At 40.1% G+C, this 23519-nt stretch overlaps 1 protein-coding gene and 1 long non-coding RNA gene across 19 annotated transcripts in view; one reads left to right on the top strand and one right to left on the bottom strand.

Moving 5' to 3' along the window:
- The window catches only part of THRB (thyroid hormone receptor beta), a 388999-nt gene that overhangs the window by 295252 nt on the left and 70228 nt on the right, over positions 1 to 23519 (top strand). For all 17 annotated transcript variants that reach the window (XM_035277784.3, XM_035277782.3, XM_035277783.3 and 14 more), the window contains one exon: positions 21907 to 22167. In XM_035277784.3, coding sequence (XP_035133675.1) covers positions 21907 to 22167 — 261 coding nt within the window. The remainder of the gene's footprint in view (positions 1 to 21906; positions 22168 to 23519) is intronic.
- Positions 22162 to 23519, bottom strand: part of LOC118148771 (uncharacterized) — an 88684-nt gene continuing 87326 nt past the window's right edge. For both annotated transcript variants that reach the window (XR_013528700.1, XR_013528701.1), the window contains one exon: positions 22162 to 22671. This is a non-coding gene — a long non-coding RNA (uncharacterized LOC118148771). The remainder of the gene's footprint in view (positions 22672 to 23519) is intronic.

Below are 23519 nucleotides of genomic sequence, written 5' to 3'. Positions count from 1 at the left end.
TCTTTTGCCCAGGCTGGAGTGTAGTGGTGCGATCTCGGCTCACTGCTTCTGGTTTCAAGAGATTCTCCTGCCTCAGCCTCCCGAGTAGCTGGGATTACAGGCACCCACCACCACGCCCGCTAATTTTTGTATTTTTAGTAGAGATGGGATTTTACTATGTTGGCCAGGCTGGTCTCAAACTTCTGACCTGGTGATTCACCTGTCTCAGCCTGGATTACAGGCATGAGCCACCACACACAGCCCCGAGTGTTTGTGCTTTTTTAAGAAGTGTGTTTTGCAGCTAAACTTAAATGTCTATAGCTTTGCTTAGCCCACTCCCATAATTCATGTCTCTTCACCAGTGTCACATTTAAATTTAGCACCCTAGCTTGAATTTTCTAAAAGAATTTTCTGTACAGCTAAGGACTTTTCTTTTTCCTAAAAAAATAAGAGAGAGACAAAAGATTTCTTTGCTATTCTTTATTATTTTATGGAAATACATTTTTAATGAAGTAGTAATCTAAACATAAAATTTGAAGCAAACAATTCAGGCAAAAGGAAGTAGATAGCTTTTCATACACTCTCTTCCTTTGTGCAATCCCTGATAAAATATGCGTCTTTAAACATGGGTTGCTATGATTATTATTGTGGCTTAGTTTTTTAACAGGCATCAATTCTTAGGCCAGCCAAGGCAGGGGACCACACCACACAGTGCTTTCCTGAATGCCAGCGTCCCGCAAGATGTAGGACTTAGCATCATGCAATCACATCACGTAGGAAGTGATGCAGAAAATGGGAGGGGATTCCCACAACTGCCAATAAAAAAGTGTTTAAAAGCACTGGCTTCCCATAATCCAATTTCATCTTACTTGCATGGTGTCAAATTGTGATTTTCAACATTTTTCTTTGCCAAGATCCTCTTGTTATTTTCTCCTGACACACACCTCCCTTAAACCCCACATTTTCAAACATTTTACCTGCCAAATAGCTTTTATAAAGTAATAGCATTCATTGGCTGGTTTTTAATAATCAAAGACATTTAATTACTAATCTGATGTTTTTAGTGAGCAGGATGAAATGATCAATGTTCCTACAATATACAGATATATAGAAAAGTTTCTATATCTTTTTCAAAACTCTGAAGGCATTTTTCGTGGAAGTATCATAGACTGCCTTGAATTGTTGTACAGTTTCCCTTGGGCCTTTTCAAACTTTTTAAATGACTCATAGTTTCCTCTGATACTGCTCTTATAGACCTCAGGTTAGAGACATTTGAATAAGAAAATTCTGAATATTCTTGTTCCCCAATTTTTTGAAATCTAAGTAGGAATTACATTCTTATATTATTTAAATATTATATTAATATCTTATACCTCTTGTAATATTAAACATTAATATCTTAATGTTATAAGCATGGAATTCCTACTTAGGGTTGACAAAATTGGGGTACAAGGACTATAGAAGTATAAATGAAGCCATCAAAATACCCATTACTGCTGGTACTACCTTTAAGCAAAAAAGTCTTTCAGTATTATTATAAAATCATTCTTCAAAGATGTCTATGTAAATGAATATAAAATAGCCTATCAAACTCAGTAGTGCATAATGAAAATATTCATGAGAATTTTAATCATTTAACACCATGCTCTATGTTAGATTAGGAAATTATTGAAATAAATCAGAACGTAAATTAAGTTTCTCAACAGAAAACTTTAATACAATTTAACATTTTTGAGCACCTCAGATATTACATACTAGGCATGTAAACATGACTGAGCAATAGTTCTTGCCTTTGAGAAGCTCATAGTCAAGAGATCACAGTTTCTAAACATAGTGGTTTTTTAACATCTGACAAGACTTATAGAAGTTTAGCATTGGAAGGAATCTTAGAGACCATCTAGTTCAACACCCAGAAACTGTAGGTGGAGAAACGAAGCCCATTAAAGTAATAAATGTGTGCCCTGTAGCAGTACAGCTCACAGATGTTTCTGTCGTTTGCCTTCACACTTCTCACACCTTAAGCTTCCCTTGACTCTGGTTGGATTTTTAAAATATTGGATGATATAAAAGATAGCCATGCTATTTGGAATTGTAAGGCATCTATTAGCAAAATAATGCTCTCAGCTGCAATAAATGAACCCCAAAACCTTAGCGACTTTGTACAACAGAATTTTATTTCTAATTCATGTTAAGTCTAGTACCACATGTTCTCGGTTGGCAGGTGACACTTGTCAAGGTCATTTATGGACCCAGGTTCTTTCCTTCTTACATCCCCATCTACCTCTAGCACTTCAGAATTTCCTCCATTAAACAGGAGAAAGACAATGAAACAAGACACATAGGAGGTGTTTCTCAGGCCAGGCCTGGAAATGGTGCCCAGTGCTTTCATTCATTCTATTGGCTAGACCTCCGTCATGTGACCATGTCTCACTGCAAGGGAGATGGGAAATGCCGTCTAGCTGTGTTCCCAGGAAATAAGGAGTACACAGATTTTAATGATAAGCCTGTGTCATAAAGGGCTATACAAATGCATAATAACATTATGGAGGTCAGTTCAGGAAGGGCTTTATCTCTACAGTGAAGTCATCTTTCAGTTTAAAAAGTGTCTGTTTCAGTCCTCTGACCCTCTTCCAGGTAGTATCAATATCTCTAGACAGGGCTAGGATCATCTGTTTTACCCACCTTTCCTGGTTGCTGCTGGAGTTGCCATGGAGTAGTGGAAAGAAAACAGACTTTGGAGTCTATGTGTCCTTGGGTTCAAATCCCCAGTTTGCCAGTAAGTAACCTTGTGACTTGGAGCAAGTTGCTTAAGCCTTAATTTTCTTATTGTAAAATGGGGGCAGATAGCATCTTTGAATTGTGGTGTGAATTAATTAAAAGATTTAGTAAACATTTATTGAGAGCCTACTACATGTCAAGTCCTGTGGTATACTCTGGAGAAATAGCAGAGATATTTTTTTAAGGCACAGAGCCTAGATGAATAAATGATGTATGTACAGTTATTGTCATGAGAAAACTCTTAGTAAATGTTAGTGGTCTTGCTTTTTGGCCCTCTGTTGCTAAGATATGAAGATAGGTTCACCCCTAGAAATTCTGGGTAGAATAAACTAGTGAATGAAGATGGATTTGTAAGATGGATAGGTCAAGTGGAAAAACGTTTCAGATGTTTCCATTGTTCCTGTTGTTTGAAATTGAATTGACAGGGTGAGAATGTTTATTTATGTCTATGAAGCATGTTTAATGTGCAAGGGCATAAAACATAATGATTTGAACTACAAACAAATACTTGTTCACGCCTGTAATCCCAGCGCTTTGGGAGGCCGAGGCGGGTGGATCACGAGGTCAAGAGATCGAGACCATCCTGATCAACATGGTGAAAGCCCGTCTCTACTAAAAGTACAAAAAAATTAGCTGGGCGTGGTCACGCGTGCCTGTAATCCCAGCTACTCAGGAGGCTGAGGCAGGAGAATTGCCTGAACCCAGGAGGCGGAGGTTGCGGTGAGCCAAGATCGCGCCATTGCACTCCAGCCTGGGTAACGAGAGCAAAACTCCATCTCAAAAAAAAAGAGTAAACAGAGAAACATCAAAGTGGAGAGCCCTCTTCAAGACTGATGGCCTTTGGATTGCTAAGCCTCCCTTACAAATGAAAAGAGGAGGACCTTCAGAGATGGTGAGTGGCTTCCCGCCTACTCACTGACAAATCAGAAGGGGCACGCAAGAAAGATAACATCATGTAGGTATCTCAGCCACTGTTACAGCCTCGGTCTTTAGGATTCAGAGACCAGTGAGAGTTTTCAGCTGAGGAAACCATCACCTCTGGCGCTTCTTGACTCCTTCTTGTCTCTCAGCTTTTGTTTCATAGTTTCCTATGATTTCCAAATAGAGCAGAGGACCTTTATATTTGTTTTGTTTGATAGCCTGTCTATTTTTTACTATCTCACATCATGCTTTCCAGGAAGCTGTTTTATTTCTCTTTATTTCCCTTTTATCTTTTTATCTTAAATGCAGAATAGTTTGGGGGAAAAAAGGGGGACAGAATGAGGATGCTGTGTCTTCAATCCAAAGTATATACCATCTTGACTCCAGCTAGCCCTGCACCAGCCATTTTATATGTCCTAAACCACAGCTGTGTTGCTGACGTTTAATGCCGCAGAAGAGCTAAAGGCACAGGCTTTGTCACATCCACCTCAAGTCCACTGTGGCTCTACCTCTTCAGCTGTGACCTTGGGCAAGTCACTTGTCTTTTCTCAATACTCAGTTTTTTCACCTGTGAAATGGAGATGATCATTACTTATGTCAGTATTCATGTGAGGGTCAAAAGAAGTAATGGAATGTGCATAGCACCACGGCTAGAATGTAGGTAGTGAGCCTCTAATAATAAATGGCAGGTGCCATCATCCTGATGCCCCACAGTGACCATATCTCCAGGCCAAATGCAGCAACCTTGCCAGGAAAGCTGTGATGGGGACAAATGCAGCTGTCTTGTTATCTTGCTTAAGATTTAGAGGATACATTTTATATTTCCCATTAACCAAATGCCATCCAGTTTTCTTGAACAACCCCATTCCACAGCTGAAAACTGAAGAGTCACAGGTTTGTCTCAGAAATGAGTCTTTCAGTCACACTTTCCAGGCCTGATCCCTGAGAATTACCATTAATTTTTTTTTTTAAATTTTTTATTTGATTATAGGTTTTGGGGTACATGAGCAGAGCATGCAAGACAGTTGCGTAGGTACACACATGGCAGTGTGCTTTGCTTTTCTTCTCCCCTTCACCCACATTTGGCATTTCTCCCCAGGCTATCCCTCCCCACCTCCCCCTCCCACCGGCCCTCCCCTTTTCCCCCCAATAGACCCCAGTGTTTAGTACTCCCCTTTCTGTGGCCATGTGTTCTCATTTTTCATCACCCACCTATGAGTGAGAATATGCGGTGTTTCATTTTCTGTTCTTGTGTCAGTTTGCTGAGGATGATGTTTTCCAGATTCATCCATGTCCCTACAAACGACACGAACTCATCATTTCTGATTGCTGCATAATATTCCATGGTGTATATGTGCCACATTTTTCAAACAACTCAAGCAGATTTACCATTAATTTTTAAAATCCCTTTAGAATGTTCGTGCAGAAGGCACCACTCACAGTCGATGGCTAAAGGTTCTGGAGCCATTGTTAGGGCCTCCCTCCACAATACATTGGGTTATTTTGTTTCTTCCTTTTCAGATAAGGATTTTTCTAAAGATCCATCTGTGTGTGGTTCTTCTCTACCCTTCTCTTTGGAGAACTGGAAATATTGACCAGGGCTGGGATTAGCCTTCTCTCTGTTTTCAGGCAGGGGCCGTTCTATCCATGATAAGTTTCCTCTCCTTCCAAAGTACACAGTCGATAGCATGTTTAATTGAGAGTCCTGGGTAAGATTCCGACTTTCCAAGATTAATAATGTGCTTTGCTTACTGACCCTGTCAAGCCCCAACCCTTCTCAAGAATTTCCATGTGCCACAAATCAACTAAATAAAGGCTTTTGATCTCCACATGCACTGGCCAAGAGGACAGAACCTAAATTGGCTGCAGTATGAGGCTTCTGGACCTGGGACAGCTTGGCCCAGTCCAGTGACAATTTCACCAAACACACTTCCTAATCAGTTTTCTCTTCTTCTCTTTCTCTCTCTCAGAAACTCTTGCCATTTAAGGGTCTGGTCTACTTGGCACCCTTACAGTTTTTTGCTACTGTTTTCCACTCCCACTGTACGTATCATACCATATTGGCAGAGTTTCTCACTCCACTAAAAGAATACCATTGTTTGCCACTCCCCAGGGCACACTGGTTTAGAAAGTCTGCCAGTTACCTTGGCAGAAGGAATCATCTGAATGTTTTGGCTCAATACTATTTGATTCTAAATAACTGCTGCCTTAATCTTGAGGACAAATTAGATACAGAAGACAGGAATCTAGTACTTGAAATGAGGGATTGCTTCATCTAGATGAGGGCTATTTATTTCACCAATCTTTCTCCAAGGTGTCTCAGCACTCCCTCTTCTATGTGGAAAGCTGCTGGTAGAAGTTGTGTTGTGTGTCAGCACACTGGCAGGGGATCAAGGCCTGATTTTTCCTGTAACACTCCAAGTGGCCTGGATAAAACTATATCACCTTCATGGATCTCAATTCCCTTTTCTTTTTCTTGCTTCTTTTTTTTTTTTTTTTTTTTTTGAGACAGAGTCTTGCTTTGCCACCTAGGCTGGAGTGCAATAGCATGATGTCAGCTCATTGCAACCTCCACCTCCTGAGTTCAAGCGATTTTCCTCGGCCTCCCAAGTAGCTGTAATTACAGGTGCCTGCCACCATGCCCAGCTAATTTTTGTATTTCTAGTAGACACAGGTTTCACCATGTTGACCAGGCTAGTCTCGAACTCCTGACCTCAGGTGATCTGCCTACCGCAGCCTCCCAAAGTGCTGGGATTACAGGCATGAGCCACCACCCCCAGCCACCATTTAACAACTTTATTTATTCCCTTTTCTATAAATAAAGTTGTTGAACTAGTGTGGTAATAAGGTCCTTTTTAGCCTACAACTATTCTCTGAATTTTACTACTCAGAGCCCATTAAACTAGGACCAATTGATCTGGTTAATTTGCCTCTGAAACTGGACATGGAATATTGCTGCACATCATCTTAGCATACATGTCCCTCGTTGAGGGTCAGGAAAACAAACAGTCTGGAGAACAAGATAAAGGCTTCATGAAGTCACTCCAGTGTGGCTTAGCCAAAGTAAAATCCCTTTGGTTTGGCACCAGCATAAGCTGGCAAGAAGAATGCACTCTTCAGTTTCTAAGCCTTCTCATTTTAGAAGACATCTCTGCAGTGCATCCCTACTGCTCATTATTTTGCTCAAGCTGTGTCTGCTTCATTTGCTTAAGCTAAAAGCCTACACAGTGTGCCATCCAAATATAGGACCATGGTAGGCCAGAGAGAAGACAGTCTGAGGTTTACAGTGACAGGACATTTTAAATACCTAACAAATGGGCTGTATCATATCAAAGTCTCCCAGTCAATATTAGCAATGCAGGGAAATGAAAGTAAGGATTGTTCAGGGAACAGGAAGTTTGTTGTACTGCTTCTTCCCTTGCTGCAAAGCAATTGTGATCAATACCAGGTGCAAATCATTGCTTATAAGAAAAAAGCATTCATGATTATATTTCACAAGCACCACGTCACAGATGTACTTATGTATATTATGACTTTTTAAAGTAAGCAGTGCTTTATAAATCCCACCATCTTTTTTTTTTTTTTGAGAAGGAGTCTTGCTCTGTTGCCCAGGCTGGAGTACAGTGGTGCAATCTCAGCTCACTGCAACCTCTGCTTCCCAAGTTCAAGCAATTCTCTTGCCTCAGCCTCCCAAGTATCTGGGACTACAGATGCCCACACCTGGCTAATTTTTGTATTTTTAGTAGAGACAGGTTTTCACTATGTTGGCCAGGCTGGTCTTGAACTCCTGACCTCAGGTATTCTGCCCGCCTCAGCCTCCCAAAGTGCTGACATTACAGGCATCAGTCACAATGCTCAGCCCCCTCATCTTTTATATGTACCAAAAACAAGTGTCCACATTACTATGGAACCGTTCCTAAAAATTCCATTGATTGAAGCTGACTTTCAATTCATTTAGTAACCACTTAAAAAGGTTTCTGCCAGCATTATACCTGTCAGTCATTCATGCCTTACTGCCAACCAGACTTTCCCACCTGGAATCAGTCATGCTGACTGGTAGGAAGGAGATAACAGGTGTACATTAGGAACTCCAGTGCCAGGTAGCTTAGGGTCAGAGGAAGAACACTTTAAATCAGAACCATGGGAAACTCACTCACCTCACAGTTCCTCAGTCTCAGCACTGCTGACATTTGGAGACAGATAATTATTTGCTGTGGGGGCTGTCCTGTGCAGTCTAAAATGTTGAGCAAACATCCCTGGCCTGTACCCACTAGATGCCAGTAGCATACACACTCTTAAGTTGTGACCACCAAACAGTGCCTCCAGATATTGCCACTGTCTCCACAGAAGCAAAACAACAACAACAATCTGGGTGAGATCCACCAGCCAGATATCTCCCCAGCCAGGGATCCAGTTATTTGGATCCACCAAATAATTCTCATATGAAGGGAATGCGCAGGAATGGCATTTTTCTTCCAGAGCAGCTTCTTCACTTTGGCAGTTTCTTCCCACCCTCCCAATCTTTTCATCTTTCTAGGCAAATGTATCCCGAGGATTGAGGCAGTTGTAGATAGGGCCTCCCAGGAAGCAAAATGCCAATTCTCCTTGGTGTAGCAAGCATGGACCATTTTGCAGTTCCTCCCACTGAACTTGCCACATTGTCCTAAGTAAATATAATGATGCCACGTTTAGGTTGAGCATTTTGGCATCACCATTTTGTTAATTCTGTTCTCTCTGCAGTAGCTGTCATCTGTAGACACGTACCAGAACCAACAGGATAATTGTTAGTGCAATACTTTTTCTTATTTTGGTTACTATTTGGTCAGAAAATATCTCAGGCCAAATTTTCATAACTAGAAATGTCTCTATCCTAAGCTGTGATTTTTTTTCCAAAAATTATGCCTTTCAAGTTCCCAAGCATCAATGTTCAGACACTATTGCTCCATGAGCGAAATGAGACAAGCCTATGCATTTAGACAGAATGTCTTTAATATGCTTCTTTTTTTATTTTGAGACAGGGTCCCACTGTATCACCCAGGCTGGAGTGCAGTGACTCACTGCAACCTCCACCTCCCAGGCTCAAGCAATCCTCCCACCTTAGCCTCCTAGGTAGCTGGGACCACGAATGTGTGCCACCACACCCAGCTGATTTTTTGTATTTTGGTAGTGACAGGGTTTGCCATGTTGCCCAGGCTGGTCTTGAACTCCTGAGCTTAAGCAATCCACCCACCTCAGCCTCCCAAAGTGCTGGGATTACAGGCGTGAGTCATTGCGCCCGGCTGGGCTTCTTAAGGAAAGTGCCCTTTCTTCCATTCTTTTTCCAGGAGAGATTTTGTCTTTTGAAGTGCTTTTTTGCTAGGGAAATAGATGAACCTCTCTCAAAGCAATAGTCATGCTGAAATAGCCCATAGTAATTACAGAGGTTCCCGTTTGCCATCAGGCCAGTCGACCCATCTTGAGGAAGAGTCCAAGCGCAGAACTGCTTCTTAAACTAACTTTGTGACTGTGGCAAATGCTTTACCTCTCTGGGCTGCAATTGTCTCACCTGTAGAAGACAGCAAAGGTATTCTGAAAGTAACTACCTAACTCTGCATAACATCTTTAGCTCTCTCAACCAAGGTTTTCTTGTCTGTAAAATGGGGCTAATCACAGCATCTCCTTTACAATGTTGTAGTGAGTAACTGGAACAGTATGCACCGTGCTTGGCACATCGTAGGCCCTCTAGAAGCACTGGCGCTCAATATCATACACTCAAAATTATCCTTTTGTCAGTTCTAAATGATTTGGCAGCCTTTTAACCTTCTAGATGGGCAGCTGAGAAACAAAAGGAATCTTCATGACCTTGGCTGCTTTCTTGGTTTGCTTTTGCCTTCTTTTTAAGTGTGGCCATTTGGACACAGAGCTTATCATAAACACTAACCTTTTTTAAAATCAGCAGCAGCAACCAGCATAGGAAACAGAATTCTTCCTTGCACAGCTGTCTCTAGTTTTGTTAATTTATTAGCTGGAGAAAAAGGAGTCTTAGCTAGACAAACAGCTCTTAGTGTTTGAGGTATAGGGTGCAAATATCAGAATCTGAAACAGCATTGAGATTGAGCAATAAATTTTTGTTGTATACCAAAAACATATGTTTTCAATTAAAAGATTATGGGACAAAGAATCACAAGACCCATCCCAGCTCTTCCCCCATCTCAGTCACTTTGAACAAGAACATGACCTCTCTGAGCCATATTTCAGCCCTTGGAATCTAGTTTTTGTGGGTTTTTTGGTTTTTTGTTTTGTTTTATTAGTCCTGAGATGATCATCTAAGCCATTCAGTATTGACTTCCCATAAAGGGTGTTGCATGCTCAGCTAATCCTACTTGGGCCTGGATCCTGATTTTGTCATTTATCCACTGTATGAACTTGGGCAAGTGGTTTAACCTCTCTGTGCTCCAGTTTTCTCGTATAAAACATGAGAATAACATTCCAGCTCATAGAGTATCATGAAAGTTAAATGAAAAGTGATCCAAGTGAGTGCCTAACATATAGTCAGCATATATGAAATGTTAGCTATTGCTTTTATTATTTTGTTGGCTGTCTTTAGAGAGAGAAACCGACCCAAAAAAAAAAATGAAAGTATAATTTGAAATCTTGGTGTTTGGATTTTTCCATTTTATGAACCAACTTAACCAAACTAACCACTTAGAAAATAAAGACATCAAATGCACTGCCTTTTACTTTCTGCATGTATAATTACCCTAACCTGCAATTCATCAACCACTACTTTCCCCTCTGATTCTGAATAGGAAAATTATGGCTCTTATCACTCTATGGTGTATATTAAATCCCACCAACATTTCACTTGGGTAACCACATGTTTAACAAATTCTGTCCACTTTATATGGAGACTGTGCCCCTAGAACAGAATGTCTCAAACATTAATGTGCATGTGAGTCACATGGTGACCTTGTTAAAATGCAGATTGTGATTCACCAGTTCTGGGGGCAGAAATCCCACATTTCCAACAAGCTCCCAGGAGATGCTGATGCTGCAGGTCCTTGAACTGCACTTTGAGTGACAGGGCCTTAGATACTCAAAAGCCATTTGAGCATGGAGGAGTCAGGAGGCACAGCTGGACCAAGTAGGGTCAAGCAGATTGGAGAGGAGCAGACCTGCAGGAACCCACTGCCAGACTCCCTCTCCAGCCCCAGCCTCGCCACCTCTATTTTAAGAAATTGAAATGTTTAAGGGGAAAAACAACAGGAAGGTATGGAAAAGACAGTCAAAATCCTACCTATTTCTCTTTGTTTTCCTAAACTGTAACAAAAAATAATAATAACTCATAGAATAGATCACACCAAGCAATTTGACCCATCTTCTGTTCTAAGTTATCTTCCACAAGACAGGTAGATAGTAGGCAATTTAATTCTCCTGTCTATTTATAATGTTGTGTCTGTACCAGTGAGGAACAAGTGCTAAACTAGACCCTCCTAGGGGAGCTTACATACCCTGCGGGTACTTATGTCGTACCAGTAAGGCCCACTTCATAAAATATGTTTTTGGTGTATTTAAAAGTATTCCGAGGACCTTAAAATATCCCAAAAGTGCCTACTCTCGAGGAATTCTTACCAGTGTAAAAACCTCACCTGGTATCATAACCAAGAACAAGATAGCTGGGCACGCTGTAGCAGTACTTCTATTCCTGAACCAAAGAAATAACCAAACTTTTCCAGATTGAAATGTCTCCTTCCTAAATGAGTATCTGCCATGATCTTGATCCTAGTTATTTATTTTTTACACATAAAAATTGAAAATTAGTCCCTCCTGGGTACCAAAAAAAAGTGGGAAATTGTAGTGAGATTCTCTGAAAACCCAGAAGAGGACCTATATGTTACTCTGCTAACATGAGCATATATTTGTGTGGACTTTGTTAACCCCTGAGTGTAATCTGCTCAAAGAATATGTGTGTTTTGCTGCCAAGTACTGAGGCTTTTACAGGGTGATGTATGACATTGGTCTGATTACCCAAGTCATATTTTGTCTTTCATTTGAGAAAGTATAAATCTCAAGGTTTGTTTTTTGTCCACAAATCATACCCTAGCCCTAGTTTCCAAAGTCAGAAAAGATTCGCATGCATTTTCTACCTTGAAAGGGTATTTCATGTTTGGGAACATAAAATGGGGCGAGTCTCATAAGGATACCTTAGGTTTTTTGAAAAATGTGGGTTCAGACTGGCATCAAGAATAAACATTATGCTCTGAACTTTTGCACAGGAGAAATCTAATCCTGGCAGTAAACATCTGTTCCCTTTTACGTGCATTTGTGGCTCATTAATATGAATGTTTCTGCAACCACTGTAGCTTTTCTAATATCCTAAATGGAATCTCTGTGGCCTTTAGAGTAATTACCTCAAAGTTTGAGTCATCCAACCTAAGGACTCTCTGATTAAATCCGGTATGAATTACGGAAAATTAAATGACCATTCCTGGGGGAGGGTTCCACTGGGTCCTCCGGAAAGTATTTTCCCAGTGCACAGGGCCTCTGGTCAGTGTGCAACTGTCAGCTTGCTTCTATGTGGTTAAATAATTGTAAGATGTTGCCCATGAACCTGGTCACCACCATGTTTTCATGCAGCCAAAAGGAATTTACACTGCGGCCTTTGAACACGTGTTGTTTTGTTGTTTTGCTTTTTAGTTTTGTTTCAGGTTACACTTTAGATTAATAAGCATCCCCTGTAAATGTTAAACATGCAAACTTTAAAATTGTTTTAATGGTTTTCACTTGTTAAAAGATTAACAGTCATTGTAGTTTCTAGTTTCAGCGTAATTATTTGAGGTTTCTGCAGCCATGATGATTGTTTTTCATTAGGGTAGTGATTGCCTAATGGAATATACCGGAAAACCAGAGAAGTGGGAGCAGCCAGATAAGGAAAAGATTTGTTTATCTCCTAGCAGCACTTAATTGACTGAGAATCTCTGCCAATGAAATAAGAGAAACCCTCTGCAATAGCAAACTTAAATTCCCCTGCACACGGGGACAGCAACAAGAGAGAAAATTAATAGACAGGTGCTCAGTAAAAGAAAAAAACCATATAACAACGAAAGGCAGCCTACTTAAACAACGAGGCTAATTTTGCAAGACTTTGTCTAAAAGCAGATATTCTGAAGGTCCAGTTATCTTCAGAATAAAAAAATTTAGATTTTTTTTTCTATATATATAATATATTTTTTCTTAAAAAACAAGTCTAGTTCTGTGGTGGAGGTGGGGGGGGAGCTGGAGGCATCCTGAAGGGCGGCGTGCCCGCCACCCCCATGCCCATAATGGTGACAAAGTTAGAAGGGTCCATGTGGGGGGCGGAGGAGGAGGGGGCGGGGCATACATCATGCCGGCGGAACGAGGCGGTGGAGGCAGTGCAGGCGGTGGAGGCGGCTGGACCCCGGGGGGCAGGGGCACCATAATGGGGTTGCCTTGCATCTGAGGGCAACGTTGAACTGGACCAACGTTGAACATGGGCCTCAGCAGACCTTATTGATAAAGTCTCAGGAGTGAAGCAGCAGAGTTCTTCTTGAGATGACTGCACCCTGATTAGGGACGTCAAAACATGCTTTCTGAGTTAGATAAAGTAATGTATGAAAAGTACTTTCAGATGCTATCTGGCACGTAGTAGGTGCTCAGTTAATAGTAATTTTAATTTATGGAGCCCAGTCTATGTACCCTGGCTTAAATAAATGCTCAATAAATTTGAGCTATCATTATTATTATTATGCACTTCAGCTACCTTGTATACCATAATGAATATGGTACCCTCCCTTTCTTTTCCTATCCCCAATTTCCTTAGGAGCCAGTAGCCAGGAAGACACCCACTCCGCAGCTATGACCCATGCCTCCCTGCGTATAACAATGACCAGAGTATTTCACTCCATCTTGCAGACTTAAATTGTGGAGAATACCAAAGTAGGATCTGTTCACAATCTCAAGAGCTATCTCAGTCTTCATTTTGGGAACACTAACATACACCAATAAGAGCTCAGAAATGATCGTGATTGCATGTGCTTAGAATAAATAAGAAATGTATTTTAAAGGGAAAGGAACTCACCACAGACCGGAATAGTAAGGGAAAGCTGTGTGAATAGGACTGAAACTGAGCTGGGAGAGTCCAGAATGTTTGTATAAATTGGGAGAAAGAGGAAGCATGAGAATAGATCCTACAGCCTCCTTCCCACCAATTGGGAGTTGTGGATTTGGTCTCTGTAATTACCAGTAGTAAAAAAGGAAAGGGACACTTTGAACACTTACAGTGGTCCTGCACAAGGCTGGACCTTGTTCACGCGTCGGCTCATGTATTCTTCGCATCAACACTGAGGACTTATAACCTATAACCCTTCCACAGCAATTCTTGAAAGTAATAATAACGAATTCCCTTTAGAAACAGCCAGCAATTTAACTTTTCACTGTTTTGGAGACGTCTCTCCTCCCTTGTCCAAACGGTCCAAATTTACAAGTCTCATGGCATCAGAGTTCCCCTGCAGAGACCTACATACATGGAAGCAAGCAGGCACTGCAGCTTCCAGCTACTGTTAAAAGGTTCCCAGGCCAGGCAGAGCCACCTGGGTGGATTCAAAGGCACTGGGAAACACAAGCCAGGAGCCTACCCTGTGGTGAGCAGCCCACCCCATCCCAGATGTTAGCAGACTAATGGAGTAAGTCCGTGTTTCAGAGGTCTTAGAAAGATGGCCTTGAGATACCAGCTCTGGCATCCAATACAGATGGCAAAGTAAAAACACAGTTGGTTTACACAGCCTGAGGACGAGGACGAATGGAGCCATCTAGCTGCTCTCTCTGCCTTCCCTGTTGGCAGAGCCTGCCTAAGGCTGTATCGGTTGATGGCGGAGCTGCCTTTTGTTGCAGCACTTTGATGCTAACCAGTTGTGGCTGACTCTGCCTTGCATAGAGCAGATGATTGCTCAGTAAATAGAAATTCCTAAATAAATAAAAAGCTGTATGCGTTCTGTTCAAAGTTTCAGGGATCTTTTGATCTGTTTATTGTATTCAATTATTTCCAAATAATATTTATTGAGATCCTATCATGTTACAGCATTATGCTTAGAGCTGTGGAGATTCAGAGACGGATACATTTATTAGAGGCCAATAAGGGGGGAAAGGTGCATGCACTATTGACATGGTACAAGGAGGACATGGTAAGTTCTTGCCTTACAGAAGAGACAAAGACAAATATTATGGATAATTCAGGAGAGAGATTCAATGAGGTAGAGAGATTTGCCCCATCCACAGCTAATATATGGTATAGCCAGAATTTGAACCTTGGCAAGCAGAGCCCATATTCTTACCCACTATCTTTTCCTGCCTCTGAAAAGCAAAATGGGTTTCATTTTCACCAGCAGTTCTGGGAAAACAATCCTATTGGTAGTGCATATTGAACTGCTTGTAATGATAAATCTTCCTAATAGACCAATGGCTTTTGGATAAGAAAATGGGCATGAATTATGTGCCTAGGAAATAGGTTTCTCTTTGCAAAGTTATGAGAGGACAATAAATATTACTTAGAATATTTTGCCAGCCACTATGAGTGTTAAGAAAAGTATATACGTGTGTAAATGAATATATCACAAGGTAGAAGGTGGCACATGGAGGACGGAGATATGTGGAAAGTGGGATGGATGTTTGGAGGGTGGGGAGATTGCTTCAAGAAAGCTTAAATGATGAGCTACGCCTTGAAGGCTGAGTAAGGATCAAATTTGTGTCTTCATTCTTATGTTATTTGAGCTACCAAGCTAATCAAGCCAGATATAATGATGGTCAGGCAAGCCTAACAGGACATGCTCACTTCACCAAAATTTCTCTCCCCTCTGCCTTGCACAGAAACTAGGAATCCAATTTTAAAGATACATTCCTTGGGCCATGACCCAGATGCTTTCCAGGCATCCTCTTTAAAAAACAACTTCTGCTGGGGGGTGGTGACTCACCCCAGGTTCTTAGCCATTAATATAGTGCTATGAAGTAATTTATAGTGCTATGAAGTAATTTATCAAATTCCTTTTTTGCGAGGCATGCTCTTTAAAAATCATATTTAGAGGAGAAGAGGTTGGAGAGTAAGGTAAGGGAAGAGAGGGCATGTGGATGCATAAATGAAGAACTTAATCTTAGTGCATGCTCACCATGTGCAGGACACTGTTCCAAGACCTTTTTACATATTAACCTATGTGGTCATCAGAACAATGGTATATTCCTACTTGACGAAAACCTGCATCTCTAATGTTTCAGAAGTAACTGGTTTTTTTTTTTTTGTATTTTTGTTATTTGTTTTTGCCTCTCTAATGACCATTTCTCATGAGGTCACCAAGAAATATAAGGAATGAGTCATTCCTTCAAATAGCTTCTGGACTAAGTCAAAGTTTACAGTCCTTGGTAACCAGAAGCAACTTTAACTGAACTATAGAGTCAGAAGACCTGGGTTTGAGTCCAGGTCCATAATGTATATCCCTGTCAATTTCTAAACTCAGTTTCCACACATGCAAAACAGGGATGATAGTTTTATCCAGATTCCCCTCCCCCATACAAATTTGCCAAGCACCTAGTATTCATAAGGTTCTTTTGCAAGTGCTGGAGACACAATAATGACCACAACAGTGCTCATCCCTATTTTTGGTCATGCTTACATCTCCAGTGAGGACAGACAGAGAGTTTCCATTGGTGACGAGTATGATGAAGAACATAAAGACGATAAAGAGAAAATGGCTGGGGAGCTGGTCAGGAAAGGTCCTCTCAAACCTCAATGACAGGGAGCTGGTGATATAAGGATTCGGGTAGGGGCACTCCAGGAGTAGGAAAGAGCTTCTGCAAGATGCTGCAGTGGGAATGGGCTTCCCATGTTAGAAGCAGTCATGTGGCTGGAGGATAGAGAGAAGGGGCAGAGGAGCTTAGCCAGAGGGAGACTCAGCGGGGCCTTGAGGCCACTGTAAATCTGAAGACTTTATTTGAATATTGACGGGAAGTCATCAGATGATTTTAAGCAGCAGAGGAGTACGCTCTTATTTATACTTTTAAATGCTCCCTCTGGCTGCTCTGTGGAAAATGGATTGCAAGTGGCTGAGAGCAAAACCAAGGAGACTTTTTATGAATAAAATGAGTGATGAGAAAATTAAATGAGGTAATAAGTAAAATTTCTAAAGAATTTTCAAAGTACAAATAAAACAATAGTGATTAATAGATCAATTGATACTCATCAAACTAAGGCCAATAAGGAGAGCATATCAATTAATAGCACAAAAGGCAAGGAAGAAGAGGTGAAGTGCTTCTCTCAATTTTAGGTTCCTTGTCAATCAAGCAGTATATATTCACTGGATGTCTGTGAAGATAACGTGTCTAGCTTAGTTCCTGGCTCGTAGTAAATGCTCAGCCAAACATTACTCTCCTGTCCTACATGATTCTAAAAAAAAATCAGTTGAGGTGTACATAGTCTGAGAATTCAGCAAGACTAAACCTTATGGGTTGAAGTAAAATATTAGAATGGAAATTAGAGGTCTCATACCTAATAGTCTGATGCTACACAGTTGATAATTCTACATACTTGCTGGGTTTACAAAGCACATTTTATACACACACCCCCAATGCAGAATATGGTTTGCAGCCAGTCTCAGTAGCTAATATTAATGGCCTTTTAATGCAAGCTAAACTCTTGCAAAGAGTGCCATGAAATCCCAGCCTACGCACCTCACCCTTTCTGACCACTTTGTCATAATCCTATTTCCTTTAATTTAGCTCTTTTCTAAGGTATTGGCTTGCTCTTGTGTCCTGAAATACTTGAATATTTTAATATAATTCTCCCTTTTTTGACGGACAGATTTATTTTCTATCATCTTTAATGAAATTTCCAGAGATAGGATGTAAGTAGTTACGTTAATGAGATTTATGTTTGTTTCTCTTTTGTAAAAAACCCTTTGGATCAGTGTTGTGTCAATCAAGGTCATCAGAATGATGGTCATCGAATGCAAACCTAATCACGCAAGTCTAAACTCCCTTGAGACACACAAGCCAATGCAGTTCATATGTCCCTATCTATTTTCTTTTGTGCTACTTATTTTTAATTCATCATAACTAATTAAATTGTTAATTGTGTTGATGTCTAGAATGTGACGTATTGAAAGCCACATGTTAGCTGGGATTCATTAAAGAGTAAACAGTTCATGCTTTATATGAATAACAAGATATGATCATTCCTAGAATACTCTTTTAAAAAAAAAAATACTTCTACTACCGTGTGCATTGTATCCCAGATAATCCTCGGAATAACAGGCTTTTATTTTTAATTTTTTATTTATTTCAGTAGATTTCAATAGGTTTTTGGGGAACAGGTGGTGTTTGGTTTCATGAATAATTTCTTTAGTGGTGATTTCTGAGATTTTGGTGCATCCATCACCCGAGCAGCGTACACTGTACCTAATGTGTCGTCTTTTTTTCCTCGCCACTGCGACCCTTTCTCAAGTCCCCAAGTCCAATGTATCATTCTTATTCCTTTGCATCCTCATAGCTTAGCTTCCACATATGAGTGAGAACATATGATGCTTAGTTTTCCATTCCTGAGTTGCTTCACGTAATAATAATAATCTCCACTTCCATCCAGATTGCTGCGAATGCCATTATTTCATTCTTTTTTTTATGTCTGATGAGTATTGCATGGTATATATACATATACCACATTTTCTTTATCCATGAGTTGATTTATGGGCATTTGGGCTGGTTCCATATTTTTTGCAATTGCAAATTGTGCTGTTATAAACATGTGTGTGTAAGTATCTTTTTCATATAATGACTTATTTTCCTCTAGGTAGATACCTAGCAGTGAGATTGTTGGATCAAACGGTAGATCTAGTTTTAGTTCTTTCAGGAATCTCCACACCATTTTCGATAGTGACAGCAGGCTTTTTGGTAAATACTTACTTACATCCATACCTGCAATCTACAAGATAATATCTAGTTAACATCTGACTGTTAAGGCTTCACTCAGTAGACCTCAAAACAATGGATGAATTCTTGAATGATGATGAAAATTTACTCTGAGGTTATGTAAAACATTAGAGTCTGAGGAGACTACATGCTTATCCAAAATCTTCAATAATTTATTTTCTTACCTTAAATTTATCTTAACCCTGTGGATCTCAAACGCTGTTGGGTATCAGAATCACCTGGAGAACTTGATAGATGTACGCATGCCCGCACCCTATCCAACTTCAAAGAGCCTCAGTGTTGTTTAATAGTGCCTCAGGTGATTCTGATACACAACAAGGTTTAAGAATCACTGACTTGACCTTTCGAGATGTTAATCTCCCTAAAGAGAAATATCCCATTTGTGTGATTTTTTAAAGAACAGAAGGATATGAGCATTAGACATAGGAAATTACTGAAAACCATTATTGCCAACCATAGGTATGTGGAGGTAACTTGTAGTTCTCACCAACAACAGTATATCCAGTAGGTAGCATTTAAGGAGCCTGGTGTCATGGGTGACTAAACCCTCCTTGGGAATGGAATAGGAATTGCATGTTGCCCCCCTGTTCTTGCAAGGATAAGAATCAAGAATCCTCCTTAAATAAATTTCTGTTGCGTTTTCCCATGACCCAACCGGGACTTCTCAGTCTCCAGGTTTCCCAGCAGTGCCCAACCAGTAAACTTGCCAATTAAGCAGCTGAATATCATTATTGCGAATGTAATTACAGACAGTAATTATGAGCTTGTAAATGCCTCCCATGAATGAAGCCCTTTTCCCAAACCAACTCAGCTGCTTTTCTTTGGAAAATGGAAAGCAATCCTATCCCTTGCCTCACCCCAAGTGTAGCCTCCCCTGCTTAGAAGAAAGCCCCTTCTTGATGGCACAAGGGACATGCCAAGCAAGCTTTAATAGGCTGCACATTAAGGGGAATGTCCTCTTGGAGTGGAGCCCCTTTCAGCGTCTCTCATCCAAGCATTGTTTCCCTAAGGAGTAATGACTACCCAGTCTGACTGTATTTCTTAATTTCTGTAGGATCAAGGGAATGAATACCAAATTTTAGAAATTTCTGCAGAAAAATCAAATCTTGAAGGCTTTTCAAAATAGTGTAAGAACTTTAACATTATATTGAAATTAAGCTTTGTGAGATGCAATTTGCTGAGGATTTAGAGTCTCTAAAAATAAAGCAGATGCCATAAAAAACATGCATGGTGAGAAGACTTTTCATGTCTGTAGAAATAAAATCAATCTCATTCGGCCCAGAATTAACCCTTGCACTCAGTAACTTTATAGCTAGCTCATGAAAACTTCAAGCCCTTATGGATAATGGTACTTAAATGAGTTATACATGGATATGTTTAGCTCCAAATGCAATACAATCTTTCAAGATCTCAATCTGTCGTTGCCTTTTAATGGATAGTGAGAATAAGTGCCAGTAATTGCAGCAGTAGCTAGCACAGTCGAAACTGGTAGAAGTCCAGATCTTTCTGATGTACCATGCAATGAATAATGCCATGTAAACTCTGAAAAGGAAGAATATATGTTTATTTAATGTACCTAATACAATGCTTAGCACAGCCCTTTGCATAGAGTGAATTTTCAGAGCTCTTCTCTGAATAAGATCAAATGTTACACCCAAAAGCTAGTACAGTACACAGTTTTTAAAAGGAGACTTACTGCTAACTGGCCAAATTAAGCCATTTCAAGTCAACAGCATTTCCATTTACTATGACAAAGGAATCGTGTCGATTATTATTTTGTTCATGGTTTTCTCCTGGAGTAGAAATACAGTGTGTATGGGCATTGGAATTTTCTCATAGTAATATGAAAACCCAGAAGGGTAAATGCAACTTTCAAAAGTGACTGAGAGCAATTTACATTTTCAGAAAAACCCTCCTAACCAACATTAGCTAAAGATGTCTGGTAGCTTTCGAGAGGGTGCTTATGAAAACCTAAAGCAGTAACCCTCATGTTAAATATTTTTAAATTCACTTTAAATGTTTGAAAGTCAGCTTAAAATTCACTGTGCTATGCACAGGTCAGGATAGACTTGTATCTCTAAGCACCAGGGATATGGGTATCCATGGTCTTTCTGGTAATTTCAGTGTTAAAAAATATTCAGATATAAATCGTAGTCTTTTAATCACCATATATAATCACTTTAAAAAGACTGCATAAACTCTGAAAAGGAGGACTCACATATTTATATTATATTTTTTCTAATTTTGACAAACAGTAGCTTAAGAATTTCTGAAAATATGGATGACCAGATGGATTATGTGTTTTTAATGTGTACAACATGCATACAAATATGTATACATATTAGCTTGTTCATTTTTGCTCTCTATATCCATGTACAGTAAAGATATTTAAGGAAGTAAAATTTGCCACCAGGGCAGGTTAGCGTCAGAAATTTTTCATCATATTACACTTTTTCCCATTTTCTGTAGGCCAGACTCTCAAGTCCCTATAAATTGAATTAAATATATATATATATGTATAATATATATAAATTAACCAGCTGTACTCTAACCAAAGAGATTTTAAGCTCATCATTCTATCATTTGGGCTCTTAATTTGTCCCACAGCTAAAGCGCTATCTGCTTTTCTTCATCTGTTCTTATTGCCAACTTGGGACTATACTGAAGCCCTTTATAAAACTTTTATTTGTAAGATCCCACTTTTTTTTTTTTCTTTTTGTAGGCCATCAGGGGCAGAAGGTGGTAAAAACAGAGTTGCCACTGTCGGTGCGGCCACGTGAGCACGTCCCACTTAAGTAACAGGGTGTCCCTCAGGTCAGCTTGTGATAAAACCCAAGTCAAACAAGGCTGAATCCTGGGTGTTTTATGTCCTAAGGATCTGAAAAGTGTTCACGGCCAGCCCTGACCCTCAAGACCTCAAATGGTCATCTAAGCAGTAACATAAATTGGTGTGTAAACTTGCTCCTGGGCCATTGCTGTGGAAGTGGGGCTGCTGAAAGTACAGCCTTGCCATGCAGGAACTAATGTCTCTCTAGGCATTTAAAATAAGGGGGAATGTGTTGATTACTCCAACAGGCAATCCAACTGCAGTGGCTAAATGCCCAAGGCTGACAAATTTTGCATCTTATCACTGCCGTCAAGTGGCATGTGAATATTGTCAGCCCAAAAGAATTGAGAAACAACTTGCCTTCCAGAACTGTGCATCTCAGCAAATCTTGACAATGCCAACAGCTCGTCATCTCGTGTTTTTCAACCCTTTAGAAAATGGCCTTACAGCCTGGGACAAACCGAAGCACCGTCCAGACCGAGAACACGACTGGAAGCTAGTAGGAATGTCTGAAGCCTGCCTACATAGGAAGAGCCATTCAGAGAGGCGTAGCACGTTGAAAAATGAACAGTCATCACCACATCTCATCCAGGCCACTTGGACTAGCTCAATATTCCATCTGGACCATGATGATGTGAACGACCAGAGTGTCTCGAGTGCCCAGACCTTCCAAACGGAGGAGAAGAAATGTAAAGGTAACCAGATTTTTATTAGCCCATTATCACGTGTTTCAACAAGGGGGAAAAAAAAATCCTGTTGTAGTTTTGTACTCCGTGGTCTACATTTCTCTTCCAATATATGGTGTCCACGTGTTTTCTCCAACTGTTCTTTTACTAGGCATAGTCATCTTCCAATCTTCTTTTAAATGTAAATAAATAAGGGAATCCAAAGAAAGGCAGTTCCTTTCAGCTTCACATTGTGCTGGGACTCTTGGGGCAAATACATTTTTACTTCTCTATTTAGTTGAGGGGTTGTTAGTTTTGGCTCTAATCCTATTCTTGGGTCTGAGTAGAAACAGGCATCACTGTATTTTTATGACGTCTTGCTTTAAAGTGTGTCTGTGCATGTGTACATTTCTTTTCCCAATTGTGCCAGTAGCTAATGGGATCTCAGTGCCTACCTTTAACCTAGACAATTCATGCTCAAACGAGAGGTTTTAAGTTGTTGTCTTCTACTCATTAAATCCTTGTGTCATCATCCTGAAAGGAGAGATTATGGTGTTAGGAGGTTGTCACCTCATAAGGCAAAAAAAAACGTTAAACTGGCCTAAGTTCCTGATTGCATTAGATTTAACTGTTCTTTACCTCAGGTCGCCTCCACCCTGACAGATGTCTTTCTGCTGATCACTTTATTGTCTTAGGGCTCCCCAAAATCTTTGCTTCTTAAATCAATTTGTATCTTTCAATGTCCAAGAGATCAATTTCTATCTTTAAATGTCTAAGTTCATGTGATTTCCCATTCTTTTTCAGTTTAGTCTTTTTTTTTTTAAGTTGGAGGAGGTCTATTTAGCTTTTCTTTGAGGATTGTGACTCATGGTGAAGTTTTAAATTGTGTTTTGAAAATCTCGCAATCATATACCAATATGTAATAATGAAAGTTTTCAAAGACTCCCATGTATAAGCCATGAAGGACTTTTACACCTTTTCTACTTTGAACATATACGCATGATTATAGTTATCCTTCTTGCAAAAGAACTGGTCTTTTAGGTCTTCTGACAATACTTTGAAAGCTCCTGAAAACTACCAGTTTACCTCGGAAATTGACTGTTTCAGTTGGAAATAGAGTTATTCAAAAGTAATAGTGAAATAGCATTATGAGCTCTGGTTTGAGTGCAGCCAAAACTATACATGTCCCTTTGGAAACGTTTGTATTTGGACTCTCTCTCATTTGAGAAATTGAGATGGCTATTTAGAAAAAAGCAAACTAAAGTTTTTCAAAGGAGTCAGGATGTAGGATGTGTGTGTGTGCATGTGTACACGTGTGTGTGTGTGTGTTTGTGTGAAATACATTTGCTTGTAATACAATTGAGATTTCGTCTTAGCATATG

The sequence above is a fragment of the Callithrix jacchus genome, chromosome 17, assembly GCF_049354715.1.
Source record: "Callithrix jacchus isolate 240 chromosome 17, calJac240_pri, whole genome shotgun sequence".
NCBI classification, from domain to species: domain Eukaryota; kingdom Metazoa; phylum Chordata; class Mammalia; order Primates; family Cebidae; genus Callithrix; species Callithrix jacchus.
Note: the sequence above shows the minus strand (reverse complement) of the source record. Positions and strands in the feature narration are given on the sequence as shown.